The sequence below is a fragment of the Vigna unguiculata genome, chromosome 10 (assembly GCF_004118075.2).
Source record: "Vigna unguiculata cultivar IT97K-499-35 chromosome 10, ASM411807v1, whole genome shotgun sequence".
Lineage (NCBI taxonomy): Eukaryota > Viridiplantae > Streptophyta > Magnoliopsida > Fabales > Fabaceae > Vigna > Vigna unguiculata.
Window position 1 is genome coordinate 40,327,248 of NC_040288.1, and position 19,910 is coordinate 40,347,157.

General features: G+C 37.3%; 4 protein-coding genes and 1 long non-coding RNA gene across 5 annotated transcripts; all 5 read right to left on the reverse strand.

The window, feature by feature from the left end:
* Positions 1-1,794: 1,794 nt before the first annotated feature.
* Positions 1,795-3,500, reverse strand: LOC114165740. Its single transcript, XR_003599770.1, has 3 exons — positions 3,413-3,500; positions 3,233-3,304; positions 1,795-2,071 (listed from the first exon to the last, which is right to left on the reverse strand). It is a non-coding gene; the product is annotated as an uncharacterized LOC114165740 (long non-coding RNA).
* A 726-nt stretch (positions 3,501-4,226) lies between these two features.
* Positions 4,227-5,947, reverse strand: LOC114167136 (molybdate transporter 2; the record flags this gene model as incomplete). Its single annotated transcript, XM_028052109.1, has 1 exon — positions 4,227-5,947. A coding segment is annotated over one exon (1,467 nt), but the record flags the coding sequence as incomplete, so codon positions are not given.
* A 1,210-nt stretch (positions 5,948-7,157) lies between these two features.
* Positions 7,158-10,163, reverse strand: LOC114166504 (pentatricopeptide repeat-containing protein At1g15510, chloroplastic-like). The gene has a single exon (XM_028051246.1). The coding sequence runs from the start codon at positions 9,912-9,914 to the stop codon at positions 7,284-7,286; it is 2,631 nt and encodes an 876-aa protein (XP_027907047.1). The 5' UTR covers positions 9,915-10,163; the 3' UTR covers positions 7,158-7,283.
* A 592-nt stretch (positions 10,164-10,755) lies between these two features.
* LOC114166555 (coleoptile phototropism protein 1-like) lies at positions 10,756-13,465 on the reverse strand. The gene is made up of 3 exons (XM_028051303.1): positions 12,624-13,465; positions 11,912-12,435; positions 10,756-11,527 (listed from the first exon to the last, which is right to left on the reverse strand). The coding sequence occupies exons 1-3, from the start codon at positions 12,901-12,903 to the stop codon at positions 10,994-10,996; spliced, it is 1,338 nt and encodes a 445-aa protein (XP_027907104.1). The 5' UTR covers positions 12,904-13,465; the 3' UTR covers positions 10,756-10,993.
* A 1,322-nt stretch (positions 13,466-14,787) lies between these two features.
* LOC114166676 (plastidic ATP/ADP-transporter-like) lies at positions 14,788-18,432 on the reverse strand. The gene is made up of 5 exons (XM_028051440.1): positions 17,677-18,432; positions 16,441-16,695; positions 16,047-16,190; positions 15,601-15,948; positions 14,788-15,440 (listed from the first exon to the last, which is right to left on the reverse strand). Exons 1-5 carry the CDS (start codon positions 18,430-18,432, stop codon positions 15,072-15,074), a joined length of 1,872 nt encoding a protein of 623 aa, XP_027907241.1. The 3' UTR covers positions 14,788-15,071.
* Between the last annotated feature and the right edge of the window lie 1,478 nt (positions 18,433-19,910).

Consider the following 19,910-nt stretch of genomic DNA (forward strand, 5'->3'; position numbering starts at 1 on the left):
CCCTACTTAACGAAGAAATTTTAAACTCATGGTGACTTCAAGGATTTTTTTCTCAAGACGTCTCTCAATCGTTATATTATATAATTATATCGTCATATTATTGTATTATTATATTTTCATATTATATATTGTCTTATCTTTATATTATATTATTGTCATATTGTTATATCGTTATATTATTATATTGTCATATATTATCGTATTGTTATATCGTCATATATTTATACTTTTATATTGTCATATCATTATATCTTCATATTATTATATTGTCATATTATCATTATATCATCATATTGTTATATTGATATATTATCTTATCATGTTATTGATATATTGTTATATCGTCATATTGTCATACATTTATAAAATCATCAAATTATTATAAAATTTTAAAATAATAAAATTACATGATAGTTGAACAAGACGACACTATTTATAAAAAAAAGATAAAGCTAGTTATTTAGTGAAATAGAATCCTGATAATTTTAATAATAAGTTTTTATATGATTATAGAAATGTTTGTATTTTTCATTATTAATTATATGATATATTTAAGTTGTATTAATATTGTTTAATTTAAAAGAAATTGAACATTACTTTTTTTATAAACATAAAAATTAATTGTTAAAAAATATATGAGATTAAAAATAGATATAATTAAATATAAATCTATTCATTTTGAAATGACCTTTTCATATATATATATATATATATATATATATATATATATATATATATATATATATATATATATATATATATATATATATATATATATATAATCATTATGTAATAAAAAAAAGTCTTTCTAGAACGACAATTATAAAAAAAAATGATTATCGTTGTATATGCACGAATGAATTCATTAATTCTCACTTATATTATTTCAAAACATTTTTTTATGAAATATGTACAGATTGTATTTTAAATTTGATAAGCAAACATTAAACAAATACAAGTAGAAAACTAAATAACTTAAACACTTTTATGTGGGGAAGAATAATCTACTAGTGTGATAATAGGCTGAGTGTTAGTTTTATTTTTCTATTGTTGTTTCCAAAATAAATATCATTTTTATTTATGTTTTACATGTAACGAGTATGAATATTTTGTTTTATTAGAAAGTGGTATAATTGTATATATCTTTTATTATTTTAAATATTAATTAAATCATATTTTTTATGAAAAAAAGAATGTTAATTATTTTTTATGTTAAATTTAAGAAAAAAATCATAATTATATAAATGTTGAATTTTAATTAGATAAACGGTAAATATTATATACAAAAATTAAATATGTAACCTATTTAAATAAAATCAAATATATATATATATATATATATATATATATATATATATATATATATTCATAATCATCATCATATTCTTATATGTAATTGAAAAACTTATTGATCTATGAAAAAAATTTAAAAATATCTTATTCTTGATTTGTGGTCCCCATACTATATAGCCTATTGGTTTGAACAATTGAAAAAGAGTGAAAAGACATGAAATTAATGTAAGTTGTTTGTAGACAGTTGGAAATTGATTTAGTTGTTTTAAAAGAGTCACAGAGAACCACAATAAACAATTTAAGAGAATTATGAAATTCATCGTGTTTTCTTTACATGTTTAGTATTTATTTTTCTTATGTTTATTATATGGACACAGTTCTTTTGACATGTTTTTTTTATTATTATTATTTGAGATTATCTTCTATTATTATTTTTTTAAATTATAAAAGTTAAATTTTATAAAAAATGTAACGTCCCAAATATAAAGATAAAGCCAATTAAATAAAACGTCACATACATAATATCGTGAGGTACGAAGATTTGGAATATGAAGCACACCATACCCCAACATAACCAACATAACCATAAAACATAAAGGAGGCCCCACACGGCCTAGAGTAAAGTACGCTAGTGAGCTAACAGTACGAGTCTAGTACAGATAAGAAAATATAGCAAATAAGGTCTTCAGTGATGGGCCCCAAATTGGGCCCGATGCCCGTCCGGTCCATCAAGTTGTATCACTCCTAGCATCATTACCACTGTCAGATGCTCTACTATCTGCTCACATCAACAGAATTTATGATCATCGCAATTAAGAGACGAGCCACATACAAGACAATCAAACAAGCAAACAGGGTAAGTTAGTGCAAAGAAATCCTATATCACGCAAGTCAACATACAATCTCAGAGTCAAACATGAATAACCGACATTCACACATAGATTACCGAAACCATCTAAGATCTCCCTAAGACTTGACTATCCGGATACTCATAATGAGGCACCACCACGTGACAGTGGAATTATGTCCTGGAAACGAGGCGTCACCGCGAGGCCTTCGCGGAATTATACCTTTACAGGAGGCACCACCACGTGACCTTCGTGGAATTACGCCCTGGCCCTGAGGCACCACCACGACCCCCCATGGAATTACGTCCTTCTGTCGAGGCACCACCAGGAACTCCCCTTAAGAGGGCCCATGGAATTACGTCCAACCGATGAGGCGTCACCAAGATCTCTCACTACAAGAGACATGGAATTACGCCCTACCCATACTTTGTACATGGTCCTCCCACAAATCAATAATTTCCCATAACATAAATATCATGTGTAACCCACAATTCATACCAGTCATGCTTTCCAATTCACACTCAATCAAATATCATGCCATTTCCATTTCACGAGTAACATATTAATCATGCTATCATCACGCAATCTTTCTAGTAAAGTATTTGGGGTAGATAACCAAGTCACACATCGGTGAACCACTCAATAATAACATCAAACACTGCCATCTGCCTTGCTTAAGCTAACAGGGCTCGCTCAGGCGAGGGGAACCCTCTCGCTCAGGCGAACCCCATCTCGCCTAGGCGAGGGCGTGACAAGGGGCCAGAGGGCTCTACGAGGTCTCGCTCAGGCAAGTCCCTTCTCGCCTAGGCGAGAGCACCCCTCGCTCAAAAAGAACACAAGTCGCCTAGGCGACAATTCGAGAGGAAAAGTCCTGGGCGAGCCTCTAATAGTCTCGCTTAGGCGAGACTAGCTCGCTTGGGCGAGAAAACCAGCACCCACCACTGTTTTTGCGTACAACAGCCAAAATCATAGACCAAGACATGCTTAAATCAATCCCAATCGGGCACAACGACCACCAACCAATACAATCATGAAATAATCGACAAAACATCAGAAAAACACCAGCAATCGAGGGTCCTAGCTTCCCTTACCTGGAAAACAAGCTAGCGGGGCACTCCGACACGAACACAGTATATACGGTGGTCCTAAGGATGACCAAGGAGCTAAAATGAATGGTAAAAGTAGGAACAAGGACAAATTATTATCAAACACTAACGGAAACAGTGGTCCTAGGCCCATAACAAGGGAAACATGAGCTGAGAAATACTTACGTGGAGTAGGAGCTGGGTTTGAGTTGGCTCGAAGAAGGTTCAGAGTGAACCCTAGCGGAGCGTTTTGTACGAGAGGCGCAAGGTGACGGCTGATACTTCTGCAAAAGTGAAAGTGCAGATTAGGGCAACTAAGAATGGTTTTTAACCTTTGGGCCAACCGTCAGACCCAACAGACGCATGACAGCCCTTAAAATGTTAGGGCAGGAAAAATTGGGCCTTACAAAAACTATTTTATCTCTAGAAAAATGATTAAATCATCGTTGAATAGTGTTGATTAAATTTTTTTCGTTATTGTATTCTCTTTTTATTTTTCATTAATAAAATACTTTTAACTTCCCCTTTCTCTCTCAAATAGAGTATCTCTCTCCTATCATTTTTGCTTTTAGCTTGTAAAACCTTTGACTTTTATGTCCCTCGCACGTTACGTTTGTCCAGCAAAGCAATCACCCTATCATTTGATGAAAGGGCAATTTTTTGAAAAAAAAAAAACAAAATAATATATATAATAATTTGAGATGAACGTATGATTGAAGGAAATACATCTAAGAAATTACAATCAGAGATTCTGTAAGTTACAACCAAAAGTCAACTAACCTAACCACTGGTCTGAAAAAACAACAGATATTAATTATTTTCTTCTGTAAAAGATTATGGTTAATGTAAACAAGCACTTCTCGTTCTAATTTTCTTATGTAACAAATGCATGTTGTTTGTTTGTTGATATCCAAGAACAAAATGAATCAGAAGTATAGAAGTATATAAGTAGTGAGTAATAAGCACTTTTCAGCTTTAAGGAGTTCAGAGAAAAGCGAGAAAATCCAAAATCCAAACACTGAATTATGAACTGCGAAATCCTAAGTATTTTGAACCATCTTCACATGTTCCCCAATCCACCAGCATTCTGGTTTCCCAAAAGTTCTTTATTCAAATGGATAAACACACTTCAATATCTGTAACTACATATAGTTCTCTACAGTGTACACCCTCACTCTAAAATATTAAACCAATACAAATACAGAAACATTCTCACATGATCACAGTATTGGTGATCATTTTAGAGGATATCATCTATGCTATTAAGCTTGCATGTTCTTCCTCCTGCAGAGAAGAGTTGGTGGTTTTGGATGAGCAAAATCCAAAGGGAAAACCTCCACATTCAAGCTCTCTCAATTTGAGGAACAAGTAGAGCAGAATGCCAACAAAAAACCCTAAAGCAGCACTTGAACCAGTGAGTGAAACAGCAGCACAAACAAGCATAACGAAAGACTCTTGTTTGGTGTTCATGTCTCTGGCAGCCATGGCTAACTCAATCCCTGCAAACAACAAAAGCACCCCAAGAATCCCAATCGGAAACTCGCCCAAGATTCTTCCGAGAGAGTTCCCAAACACCAGAGCAAGCACCAGCTTCGCAATCCCAAGAAAAACCACCGAAGCACCACTCCTACCTCCGAACCTGTACTGCCCCGCCAAACCTCCAGCTCCGTGGCAACAGGGCATGGCTCCGAACCAGCACCCCACGAAATTCATCAGTCCCACACTAACCGAAACATGCATCGCCGAAGCTTCACGTTCGGGGAACAAATCCCCGGAGAGCTTACAAACGGCAATAACCGAATTCAAAATGGATAACGGAATCTGAGGAATTGCGGCGCTCACGAATCCGACTTTGAAATCTTCCCAGGTAATCTTAACCACGGAAATCTTCGAAGGCCCAAATCTGAGATCTCCGAAAATGGAAGGGTCGCGAACGAAACACAACACCAGACCAAACAGAAACACTATCAACGCTGCAGGGATGGTTGACAAAACCCTCAACCTCCGGCGAACCCGAACTTTGTTTTCTTCTTCTTCTTGTTGCGGCGGCGGTGGGTCGTCCCCGGCGCCGGTGGTGAGAACGAGGAAGAGGACGGCGGCGAGGGCGACGGCGACGCCGTCGAGGGCGAGCCAGGGGCGCGGAGGGCCGGATTTTGATTTGGCGAGGTCTTGGTCGTAGCGAATGTATTTGACGGCGGAGAAGGCGAAGGTGAGGCCCTGGGAGAGTTGGACGCCGCGGACGACGGGGAGAGGGAGGTAGCGGTAGAGGACGGACATTAGACCGGTGGCTCCGAGGACTAGGAGGACGGCGGCCACGGAGAGTCCGGCGGCGGAGATCTGGGCGATGGTGAGCGGGGGCGAGGCGGAGATGGCGACGGCGGCGATGGACTTCATGGGCTGGACCGGCATGGGGAGGCCGAAGAGCAACCCGGTGACGATGTTGTAGAGCGAAGTGAAGACCAGTGTGGTAGTGAGATTCAGGTTGTTGACCAGAGATAGAGCCAGCACGATGGGTATGTACGTCCCGAGGTCACCCACCGCGCCGGAGAGCTCCGAGAAAAGGGTTGTCTTCAGTTTGATGGAGGCGGGGAGCCACCGGTTGCGGCGGAGGAGAGGAGTGGTGGTGGTGGTGGTTGACATTTCGCGCTCTTCGTCGGAGATTGAATGGTGTTGATTGCTTGTATAGGCTAAACTACAAAATGAACGAAGGTTGTGTAGTTTTTATAAAGCGGTATACTATTACACCTAGGTTAGATTAAATAATGATTCAAATTATATAAATTATATCTGATGTTTTATTTGTCATTTACAAACACAACAATAAAAGTTAAAATAGTTAAAATAGTGTAAATTTATCTATAGTTCTGAATCGAAAACTAAATGTTTTAGTCATTCAATAAGTCGCACCTCATTTAGAAGTTGAGATGATCGAACCAAGTTTAAATATTTTTATTTTCTCCATTATTTGAGACACTTTTTAAAGATAAAATTTCAAAACGGACAATATCTTAAAAATATAATTGTTGCTTTTAATGATGGTTGTGGAACGAACTTAAGTCGAAATCGAAATACTAAGAAATAAATTAATCTAAAAAAACATTTTATTTATGAACATGTCATGAACAGAATTCACTCAAGAAGTTGGGGAAAAAACTAAAAAAGGAAAGTGAGTGGTATTTTGCAGCACTGAGAAATGGGGTTATAATTGTGCTTACGTTACGTTGCTGGATAAAATGGAATCTAGAATGCGAGATTTTTTTATTGTACTGCGTGTGATTCTCATTGGGTAGCTTTCAATTTCAAAGCCTGTGGCTTTGCTTGTTATTTATGGGTTATTCTTCGTTTTTCTTTTGGGATCTTGCTTACGTAGCGTTGTGGTGTTGTGGTGTGACACGAAATGGGAGATGAAGAAGATTTGTTTGGTTTCCACTAAAAGGGATAGATTTTAATAATTGGAGGGTGTGGTCATGATTTGGCTGCATAACTCATGTTCTACAAATTTGTTCTACAAACTCAAGTAATTGGCTGAAGATGACTCACTTAGAAGATGGGAAAAAAAACAGTGTAATGAGCTAAATTTGGGTAGATTTGGAATGTGACGTTTAAAACTTTGTCCTCCACTTTTAATTGTAAAAGTTTACTTTTTTTTTTTGCCCTTAATAATAGATTCCTAGTGAAAGATTATTTTAAGTAGATTTATTAGGATAGTTAATAATTTCAATTACTTTTGTCAAGTCACCAACATAGTCTACATTATTACATCAGCAATTTCTTCCGTGGGGGAATGTGTTTGTGTGTGTATTTAAAATATCTATCTTTATCAAGTAGAACATCTACTTTAATTATTATACATCGGAATATTTAATATATATATATATATATATATATATATATATATATATACTTTCACCATCGGAATATTAAAGACTGTTTTATCATACTAGTATATGAATATATTTTCGAGTCTGATTCTATACTGAATTTTGTGGTGTTGTCGTAAAAGCAGAACAGAAAAACTAAACAGCGAATCCAAATTCTAGTTTTTCTGCTAATCAGGTTAACTTCTATATCCTTCATCCATGCAAGAACAGATACCTCCTTTGAAATGGTGAAATTGTTCAGCATCCCTTACAGAAATCTCTCTGCGAACCTCTCTAGAGATAAATTTCACAATGTTGTGACAATTTTTGCACATATACAGATTCTTTGTCACCCAAATAGGCACCCCAGGACCAGAATTAATAAGTCCAAAGACAATGGCAAGTCTCTCACTGTGCCCACAAAATATATCAGCCTTAGAAGCTTCCATTATGTTCATATCACTACTTTCTGGCCCTCTAACACCAGCTTCCTTCATCTTCTCATAAAACCTCTCCAAAAGTGCATTTATTTCAACTATTTGAGGGTGAAAGTTATCATCACTGAGGAAAGCATGCACTGTGCCCTTCACTTCCACCCAGCTGCATCCAGGATCCACTATTAGCCCATTCTGTCTCATCATTTTTCTCACTTCTGCAACCTTGTCCCATTTACCATTGTCAGCATAAAGATTAGAGAGCAGAATGTAGTATCCAACACTTGTTGTGTCATCTTTAAAGATGTTCTCTGCAGCATGCTCCCCAAGTTCAACATCATGATGAATCCTACATGCATTTAGTAAAGCTCCCCAAACTGCTGGGTCAGGTTTCATTGGCATTTTTTGTATGAATTCATAAGCTTCGTTCAATTTCCCAGAACGGCCAAGTAAATCAACCACACATGCATAGTGTTTCAGATTGGGTGTGATGGAGTACTTATACTTCATGCTGTTGAAATATTCTAAGCCTTCTGGCACCATACCTGATCTGCTGCAAGCACGTAGTATTGATATAAATGTAATTTCATCAGGATAAACGTTTGATTCTACCATTCTCTGAAAAATCTCAGAAGCAAGTGCTCCTTTCCCACGCTCAGCATATCCTGTAAGCAAAATGTTCCATGCAGAAACATCATGATCAACCGAGAAAAATTGTTTCCACGCATATCCCATTCTTCCACACCTCACATACATGTCCAAAATTGCATTTGGCATAAAACCATCCAAACTCACTCCAGCTCTCAACGCATGTGCATGAATCTCTTTCCCACATGTCAAAGCTCCTATTCTAGCACATGCAGATAGAACACAAACTAAAGTAACAGAGTTTGGCTTCAGTCTAAGGATCATGTCCCTGAAGTAAAACAAAGCTTCAAAACACCGGTTGTTGATCCGAAGACCAAGGATGATCGATGTCCAAGACACAATGCTCTTGTCACGAGTAGAGTGGAAAACATCCAAAGCCTTGTCAATGCATTTACACTTGGCATACATGTCAATGAGTGTGTTTGCAACTATTGGATAAGAGATGAGCCTTGTCTGCTTGGCCATTACATGAAGGTTTGTCCCCATGTCTAAATTGCATACACAAGAACACGCAGAGAGTGCAAGAGCAATGGTGATTTCATCCGGCATGATACCTTCTGCTTCCATCAGTTTATATGTCTCAAGCGCTTTCTGAGGCATTAAACAATTCTCATAACCTGATATCATTGCTGTCCATGTCACCACATCTCTACGCTCTGTTCGAGAGAAAACTGTTTCAGCTTCCTGAATAAGTCCCACAGATGAGTACATCTGAATTAACGAGTTGTGAACAGAAGGGTCTCTCCCGAACCCCATTTTCAGAGCAAAACCATGAATCTCCCTCCCTAATCTCTCGTCACCTAGAAGCTCACATGCAGTAATCACACTGGTCATGGTCATCAAATCTGGATCAACAGGGTATTCAATCATCATACCAAACAACCCAAGTCCCTCCAGACACTCCCCATTCTCAAAATATCCAGATATCATGGCATTCCACGAAATCCTGTCTCTTATCGGCATTGTATCGAACACCAACCTAGCACTACTGACATCCCCACATTTCACATACATGGTTATCAGTGCATTAAGCACGTCCACATCCGACTCAAACCCGTATCTTATAACGTGCAAGTGAATCTCTCTACCCCTCTTCAAGTTAGGCATGCCACCGCAAGTCCTCAAAACACAAGGGAAAGTGTAAACATCAGGCCTCTCACCAACCCACAACATTCTATGGTAGAGGTCCAAAGCCTCGTCAAAGAAGCCAGCTTTAGCATACCCACCAACCAAAACATTCCAAGAGAACAAATTCCTCTTCTCCATTCTCCCGAAAACATACCAAGCATCCACCAAATTCCCAAACCTCACAAACATGCTCAGAAGAGCATTCCCCAGTTGAAGGCTCAAAAGGGTCTTGGCCCCGGAAACATAAGAGTAGACACGAGACCCTTCCTTCCTTGCTCTCTTCCACTCACAGAGCCGTATCAAGGCAACGTAAGCATCATCTTCAACGGGGATTCGAAGCTCGTGCATAGAGTCTAAGTAGCTCATGGCGCGGTCCAGGTTCCCAAGAAGGCACAGCTTGCAAATATCAGAGTCTGGGTTGTGGTCGTTGCTGAGGGAGGTTGTGGCAGAATTTGAAACACAAACATGTTCAACTTTTCTGAGAGGGGGATGAAGGGTGTGCCAGTTGTGGGAGAAAGTGAAAGTTATGAGCTTGACGTTCGCGGAAGTGGAGCTTGGAGGAAGAAGGAGATGATCCCTTTGAGCATGAAGATGGGAGGGTTTAGCAAACGCCGCCATTAGCAGTTACAGAACACGAATGGAGGGTTTATCGGTTAAAAGCAAACTCACGAGAACACGACAACGTCAAAATGTGTCGATGGAAAGCAGAGTAAGGTAAATAGTTCTGTTTTGTTGTGTTTGTGTGTAGTGTTACCATCTGCCATTGCCATTGCCAACAATAACCACTGTCTTATCCATAACATCTTCTGTTAAATCTTAGTTTAATATCTTCTTTTAGATTTTCAGACAGAATCTAATCTTCCTAGTATCCACGTGCTTATATATATAACTAGTTTTTTCATAACCCGCACGACAACATATTAATTCAATATTTTAAACATTATATATTTTTGTAAATAAATGCATCTTAAATTATGAGATTTTTATGATGTATTGTTATTCTTTTCTGTCGCATTTGATTAATCTGGTTACACATTTTTTGTCTGTTTCCTGGTAATGGTTCACCTTTCTTCCTTGTCCATCTCAACCTTCATGGGCTAATTATCAAATGGATTGGGCCAAATTATAATTCAATTTAAATAATTACTTCCTACACCCATCAAATTTCTTCTTTCACCTATCAAAATGCCACTGAACAATATTTTCAGTAAAAGGAGAAAATGTTTGCCCCATTTTCTTCCTGCGCACCTACATATATTTTAATCAAACAATCCTAAATTTCAGTATGAACAATTCAAATTTATATTTCAAACTATGCAATGTGAAATTTATTTTTTATTTTATATTTTAGAATATATAATTCAAAATATAAAATTTATGTTATAAATAAAATGGAAATCCTAATGGAAGGAGTAAAATTGAAACTTTTAGATATACAAGAATAGAAGATGAAGTTATGAAGGTGCAGGAAGAATCAGCCTCAATTTATTGAAGTAAACTTTCAAAATCAACATAGGCCTAAACAAACCCAAAAATTCTACATATTATTCTACAATCATCAAATTTCATTATTATCTTCCAAATACAAAAAGCTGATCTTACATTATTTCAAACACCAATGAACCAACATAAGCACTAAATTATTCTTCTGAACAAAATAATATAACGAACAAATAAGTTGTGTTGTTCTTGCGGTTTCACGACATAGATTTCCTCCACCTGTGAGCATTGTTGTTATGCTTGCTACCTTTGACATTGACCAATCTGGTTTTCAAACCCGCAGGCGTGTGCATTCCATTCCCTTCAAGCTCTTGTTCCATTTTTTCATGTTCAACTTTGCCAAAAGCAAACTTCTTCCACTTGAAGAACCCCTTCTTCTTCTCCACCATTCTCTCCATCTGAGCCTGCATGGCGTTGCACTGGCTCTGCAACCTGTGCACGTCGTCCTTCAGCTTTCTTATCTCGTGCTGTTGCGCGTTCACCTCGCGCTTCGACAGACACCGTGTCGGTAACTCCAACGCACTGGGGCTTCTTGTCCCACTCACCAACGAACCGCTCCAATCCACGTGCCGTGTCAGCTTGCTTTGCTCAGAAAGCAGCACCTGAATCACTGCTCTCACCGGAAATCGTTCGTTCTGTGCTGCATGCAGTGATGCCTCTGGGGTCAGTTTTCTGCTGTCAATTAACCTGCAAAGACCCTTCCTTTCTTGCTTTGACACTGCTGGGTGTGCCTGCCATTGCACAATGTGTTAATCATTAGCTTTCATCGCTGTGTTAATTCCTAAAACTGTGGATAAAACAGAATCTGTTAACAAAGATTATCTCTTTAAATGGATGTTAATATAAGATTAGTCCTAGACATAGATTTGCTTCACCAAGAATCCAAAAACAAGTCATTAACTTTCCTTTCAATCAAACACTTGCACCAGTTTTTTTGGATACGGTCTTCTTCTATTTTCCGATCTCTATTTTGAAGACACATTAGATAAGCAGCACAGAAAAACACAGAGAATCTAAATTCAGTTTTGGTTCTTTTTACTAATTCATAGTCTTGTTCTGTTTCCCTGATTACGAACTAGTATTCAACCAATTCGAAGATACAGAAAGGAGCATACTTTAAGATAGGTATCAATGGCACGGTACAAGCCATCATCTGTTGCTCTTGCATGGCTAGGAAGAGCGGCGGCGAGAGTAACGAAGTCGTTCAAGCTCAAATTGGAGTCCACAGCAGCCTCAGCGAGGTAGGAATCGACTAACTTAGCCACCTTAACCAAAGAAGCAACGCTCTTGGCTCCCTCACTGTCCAAACTCACGAACCTCTGAACCAGCCTAATGACAAGTTCAACATCCAAGAGTGTAGCACAAGTGTGGCTGAAAGATGGAATCACCAACTCCTTCAACGAAGCTTGGTCTAATTGCCACGAAATACGTTTCTCAAGCTCTTGCCTGTAGTTACCCTCAACTCCAACCATGTTGGCCGTTCTCAGAAGCCTTAGCAGAAAGTTGCATGGAATTGCATCTTTCTCAGGAGGCAGAACACCCACCAAGGTTTCCACGAAGAACCTCTTCTTCATCCATGAAGCCGTCACGCTTTCCGGTGATTCCTCCATTTGGGTGAGACCCTTTTCGACCATATCACCTATAGAAAAGAAGTCATTAAGTGGTCCTGAACTATCCTAATCTCTGTTTAATCTTTTGCAGTAACAGTTAAACAAGCGTTGTGTAGTTTTCTTGTAAATTGTGGAATTTAAATGTGGTGTGTAAATATCAGTTAGAAGAATGGACAAATAGTGGTGACAAAGTACAGAACTATCTAACAATTTGCACCTGCAGAAAGATCAGGGAGCCATTTAGAGGCATAGTGAGTGATGATGGAGCCAATAAGATCTGCACGAACACCTTTGGCCTTGATGCCAGAAAGGGTCTTCACGAAGTAATCCATGTCCAAGATGCATGCATCGTCGAACCAGCATTCGGAGCAGTTTTGGGAGGGAGATTTTGCTTGTAAGGTGAGTGATTGTGGACAAGATTGCTTCTTCATTTCGGTGAGAAGCTCGAATAGACTAGCAGAGGAGGAATCGGTCGGTGTAGTAGCTGTCTCGGGCATGTTGCGTTATATGTCAAGAATAATCAGATTTTTATTCCTTTGACATTGTTGTGGAAATGAGATTTTCTTAGCAGAAGAAGGTAGGAATGAAGAAGATTGATGGATAAGGCCCTCTGAGATAGATAGGTGCATGACTATAGGACCACTCAAACAACTTTTTATTCTCTTCCTATACCAGACAGCATGCATTTTGCTCACATTTTCCTCTGTGTAGAGAACAAAATTAATTAAAGCGCCCTCGAAGTTGAAAGGCCCTTCAAACGGACCACTTTGTTCTCTCTCAATCTCATGTGTACCTAAGGAGTTTTGAACTTTGTCCCAATTACAGTACCTACTAGGAATTCTATATGGATAGGCAAAAAAAAAAACTCGTTTTCAGGCTTTATTTGAAAATACTGAGTGAATGTTGCTGATAGCACTTCTTGAATGCTGTAATCACAGGTTCAGTTAGTTGATTTGAAGAAAATGAAGACTTACTACTACATTATCAGTGCACAGAAAGATAGAAGCTAGAAGTGGACGAAATAACGCATTGATTGAGGGTTCAAAATATATCTGTTGTAGCATTCATCGATGATTTGGCACCAAAAATTGTAACTTAACTTTCTGTCGTAAAAAAATCTTGTAGCAGCAAGCAAGATAGCATAGCATCACTGTCCATAAGGTCATGATTATATTAAATGCCGAGATTCAATCACACTCATCATCCCCTTTGAACAAAAAGTAAGAGATTGGGTTCTTTTTAAGGTCGAACTACTACCCCATTAAGAACCAAGAATTTAGATTCTAACCGTTACAGAAAAGTACATTCTTAAGTACATCTCTCTTTAAAGAAAATAAACCAGACTAACTATAGTTTGCTTATGTAAAACTTAAATATAACCTAACTATGGACCAAGGGAAGAAATATAGCCCATTTAAATCCAACTCATTTAGGTATAATGTGTATATTTCCCACAGAAGAAAGATTATATAATACTATAGTCATTTGACAAAACTGTACATCAACTTTTATATTTTACTTTTTAATGCAGTATTTAGCTATTTAGGTCCTAATGAATTCGAAATGTAATCAATCTCTGATGCTATTAACAAATTTTCTTTCTTTCTTTGACCGTTAATATGGATATAACTACCTAAGAGATTAATAAATGAAAGAGTAACAATGGAAATACGATGTTAAAAGTGAAATAGAAGAGGAAAAAAACAAAAGAGAATCCAAAGTGGTTGTATGGCACCACAGAGTAAGGACCTAGCTTGTGATCATTCTTGTCAGTTTTGAAGCAGACACGTGAAACTGTAGCCCATGTTAAACTGGTCCCCTTGTTGTATTAATTGTTTTGTTTGATCTGGCTCACTCAAACTCTATTTTTGAGTAATACTAAATTGGAGTTTCTGTTCCTACAACTTCATGTTTTATTCCAATCTTCATTAACCATCAGAAAAGGTAAAAAAGTATATTTCCATGAGGTCTTGTAAAGAAGATTTCTGATTGGAAGATTCTAAAATGTTTTAGGATTGGACAATCTACAAGTTAATAAAATTAAGTTTCTTGTTTAAGATTGCACATATCAAAATGTTTGATAAGGACAAAACCGAAACTGATATTGAATTGAATACATATTAACTGAATGAATTTGATAGTTTGGGGTGAACATGTTTATTTTAATTACTTATACAGCCTCAAGACAATAATATACTTACGAAGAACACCCCCCAAACCTTTAGGAACAGGTAGGGTTTATTGTTTCCTTTTCCAAGACAAATTGTTATACCTTGGCGTGACCATTGGTGGGCTGCAAACAACTCATGAAGCCCAAAACCAAGCCCACACCAAGTGCTTGATGATCCTTATCACCAAAAACACAATGAAGGGAATACAAGAAAGAGAGAAATACATATTACATATAACACTGAAACGAACTTCTATCTTTCATGGAAAACAAATGCGGTTCACTAAACAGTAAACCATGATAACAATTGAAGAAATTCATCTGATCTAAGAGGACAAAAAATTTATGTGACTTGAGAAAGTAGCTAGCAAGCTTATTCTATAAGAGACTTGTATATAAACCTACAACAAATAGTTTCACCTAACACTGCTCTCAAAAGAGCTCTACTTGTTGCTCAATTCTGTGGGACAATTTTCACAGAAGGAAGCACATTTTTCAAATATTGCGAGGAGATGAAGCTTCAGATGGACTACTTGAGGAGTCACCGGAGGCTGGATTTAAGGGTGCACCGGTTGCAAGAGAACCATTTCCACCGTCATTCTCAGCCACCACTGGTATCTTAACGGCGGCCGCTCTTTCCAGCTCTTTCTCCAGTTCTTCCTCTTTACGCAATGCAGTAAACTGGGTGTCCAACGATTTGGCTGCTGCTAACCAGGCTGAAACAATCAGCAAAAGCACTCCTCCTAGGTATGGGGTTGAATTTGCAAGTGACCCAAAACTTAAGATCATAAATTGCTGAATAAGGGCACCTCCAGATTTCCCCAATGGGTTACACACAACATCAATGGCTGCCTTTCCTTTAACCTGCAGTGAGGGATGCACAGCAAATTCAGTAGAAGTAGATATGGCAACAAGAATTGTAATAACAGTTTAAAAGAACTTGGCACAGTTACAGATCTTTGAAAGTTTCAAATCATCAATTTAGTGTAAATATGATGGAGAGAGAAAAGTATAACAATCGAACCTTGGTATCCTCATCCAATGGAATGTAGGCCATTTCTTTGCAGGGATCAAACAAACTGTACTTGGCACTCTTGCTGAATATGTTCTGCAAAGCACCTACATATACAGCTGCTAGAAGTGGAGTCATTCCAAACTGTGCAAGACTAGGTGCAAGTGGGCCACCGAACAATAACAGAGAAAAGAAACCAACTCCTGTCAAAAGCAGCACTGTAGGGGTGATTGTGGCAGCCACTCCCCATCCATATTTGTCAAATATAAACTGGCTCACAAGCATCATTGTGAATGTGGCAATTCCAGTTGCAGTGGAGAAGTCACCCATAAAAGAAGAGTACTCGTTGGGGCTAGGAAACTGCAGTTTATACAAGTTTGTAAGCAAAAAAGGGTACAATGTGAAATAGCCAGTTATAAAATAAAAAATAATACAAAGAAAATGTTTGGGTTCGTTACTTGAGCTTTGAGCTTAGACTTCCAAGTAACCTCAACAAGATTGATGCTGATTCCATAAGCAACCACTAAAGTAGCAAGATCTCTGATGTACTTGGAAGACACCAAGAACTTCAAACTCTCCATTGTACCCATTTTTGGCTTCTCCTGTAAAAAGTCATAGTAAGGTAAAATGTTGGTTAACTGACTTCAAATACCAGAAAACTTGAATCAAAAAGCCAGAATGTGCATTTGTATCATAAAAAATTCAAAACAAAAGAACAAAGGTGAAGATGTACACCAACAAAACAGAAAGTCAGAAATGATGCCTCATTTAAATATTATATTAAAAATTATATTTTTCACATAAAAACATCTATTAAAAACTATAGGTAGTTAAAAGGAAACAACAAATTACCTTCTTCTTCTTGCTACGTGTAGGAAGAGGAACATAGGTATTCACCCACCAGTACAGGAAACAGATTGCAAACCCCATACCCACAACTATACTCATCATTGCTTTTAGAGAGATGGCCCAACCATCAACTCCAGGACCCAAATTCTGCCTCAGGTTAGAAAAGTATTTCACAGTCCTCCCAGAGAAAATAAGGGCTATGTTGGCCCCGAGTCCAAACAATGGATAGAATCGTTTCGCTTCCTCAACAGTAGTTATCTGCAGAAGAAGAAGAAATGCATAAACCATGTAAATCTATTCATTATAACTTATATAATAGATCCACTTTATCATGGGTCAAATAAAATTGGAGAAGAAAGAAGTGTATTCAAGTAATCAACATTTAACCCGGCCATGCCTTCACATTATAGCATGCTAATTGGGTAAGAGTTTACCCATGGTATCGCAAATGAAGCAAGAATCTAACAATCATCATTGCTGTTTTACTAGAAGCATGTGGACTTCACAGTCCTACACTCAACTTTGAATGAATAAGAGATTGTGGAAAAATCCGATCGTCCAAGAATAGAACAAATGAATGACTAAATTATGCTAAAATGCAAATAAACAACACATTAACAAACATCCACTAACCAAGTCATTGGACAAATGCTTTCAATTCAGCTAAAGAAGCCAATACATTCAACATAATAAAAATAGAGAAACCGAGACTGACTTTCAGAAGATACCATTGTGTTTAAGTCCGTAGTCATGTCCAAGCTGAAGTTACTTTGAATAGTTTTCACCATTACATTCATTGACATTTTAGTTATGCGAAATTATAAACTAATTTACCATATTTTCAAAATGGAACAGCAACTGCCATCTACAGTTCCAAACACTCAACTTACTAAAGGATGGAACATGCATGTCGCAGAATATTAAACAATGACTCATCCTTAAAATAGAATAAACATAACATGTTTCCATCTATCTCTCAACGATCAACAGATGTACAATATAACAGCCAAGTCAATAAACCATACATACAAATCTGAAGAAAATAAATTAACCATATCTAAATTGCATCCACCCAGGATCAAGAACTACACGGAATATCCAACAAAGACAATCAAGATGCCATATCATGCATGCATGCATGCTTATGACAACAGAATAAGAAAAAAATCATAACCGGACACCATCACACATCATCAAAGAATCAAACCAAAAACTCAGTTACAGAACAGAATCATTTACCTGGTTAGCAAATCCCCAAAAGAGCACGGAAATGACGACACTCCCCCACAACTCAGCCATGACATAGAACAAACAGAAACTCCAAATTCTCATGATCGCAAGGGGGCCAAGGAACCTTGGTCCGAGGATGTTGAGAAGCTTATCCGCAAACGCCTCGGGGTGAATATAGTTGCTGAGAGGGTACAGTACAAACCCAAAAGCCCCAAAAAAACCAATGAAGGGAAGAATCACGGAGTAGAAAAGAGCTTGCTTAGACAAAACATTGGCCAACTTGGTGTACAACAACATAAACCCAACGGCCATGGGAAGGTTCACCCAAGTCTTCAGAAACGGAATAATCTCCGCACTGCTCCCTCTAGCAGTGACAACAAGGACATCCTTGGTGTCTCTGAGAATCGTGTAATTAAAAAGGATGCAAAAGAACATCAAACCCAAAGGGATGATTTTCTTCAAGGTGGTGATCTCGATGCCCAATAGTTTCGGCTTCTCAGCCTCGACCTCTTCGAAGGCGGGCTGGGCCGGCCCATCTGCGGCGGCGGCCGCCTCGGCCCGGCAGATGAATAAATTTTTGGGTTTGGAGCCGAGGGGTTGAAATTTGGCGACGGAGAGAGAAGGGGCGCAGATGGGTTTGGGATTCAGAGATAAAAAACGGTTCTTGAGGCCGTGAGAAGGGTTCAGATGACGGGAAAGAGAAGCCCTGGATTTGGGGTTGGTGGGGAGAGAGAGAAGACCCTTGGTTTGAACAAAGGTGGCCATTGATGCGAGTGTGGTTCTCTCTCTCTTGAAGAACGAGCAATGGAAACTGGTAATTCAAGAGAGAGAAGCTGTGATGAAGAAGAGGAAGAGAGAGATAAGGTGGGTTGGTGGGTGAAGTTGGGTGCAGATGGGAGAGAATATCGTGTTCAAAAAAGGGAGAAGAAGGAAAAGCAAATATCTTACCTTTATAGCTCACAGTAGCAATCAAAACCCTTCAAGGGTTGAAGACGACGACAAAAAATTATAAACAAAAATACCACATTAGGTAACAATATAACTAGGGTTTGTAAGTCAATCGAAATCCCCTCTTTTAGCTGAGTCAGAAATTAAGTACTAAATATTATATAATAAGATTTTAGAATAAAAAATTATATTTAATAATTAAATAATTATTTTTTTATTAAAATATGAAATGTAAATAAATATTCATAAAAATGATAATTCTTAAGAATTAAAATTTTTAATTGTTTAAAGTAAAATAAAATAACTTAGAAGCTTGTTTTATAGAACCTTTGTATTGTAAATGCTCTAATAATAAATGGATGTATGATAAATGAATGCTACTTTATTGTTTTAGATAAAATCTAATGAAAATACATGAAATCTTGGTTAGTAATTAATGTTCAATTATAAAAAATTAATTAATCATTCACTAGTACTAATTTAAAAATAATGATTAAAAACTTAAATTAAAACTCTGTCCTTAAATGGGAATAGTTAAGTAACGACTTAAAAAAAACTGTTAAAGTATTAATAATAATAAGAAGAAAAATAATAACTTTCAATCCTTTATTTTTGTATAAGCATTATTATTTATCTCTATTTAAAATAAGTTATATGGGTCATAAACATTAAATAATTATTTAAATGTGGTGGTAAGAACTACCAATGAATGAGTTACGCAAGATGGTCAAAAAAAAATGTTGAATAGAATTAGGGTTTAAAAATTTAACCTTTTTATTTTCTCGATGACCAAATTACCCTAAGATATTTTTGACATCCACACTTTACAATGTTTCTAGATGCTGAAAATAACATGTGCGATTCAAAAGCTTTGAACGTGAACCACTGTCATAACTCACGGTTCATCAAAATCTACGACTTCTAAACAAACAAAAAGTGCTCTGTTTTTGCACCGCAACCATGTCCAAGTTGTGGCAAATTTTCACAAAACAATAATTGCTCTAAAAAGTTTAAATATTCATACATAAACTTTCATTCACCAAATGAACGGTGGAATTTTGGACCTTCTTTGAATATGACACATTTATGAAATTATTCGCATGCTTCTCATTTTATTCGAAAACTACAACACAACAACTACAATTACAATACAATTTGGTATCTTTTTTTTTCAGAGTGTTTGTTGTTGAAACACGTTATTATTCTGTATGAAGTTTAAGGTTGGTGTGTCCTTGTTCTTCGTTCTTCGTTCTTCCACGATGATAGGAGTAAGACCAAATAATGTTCATAAACAA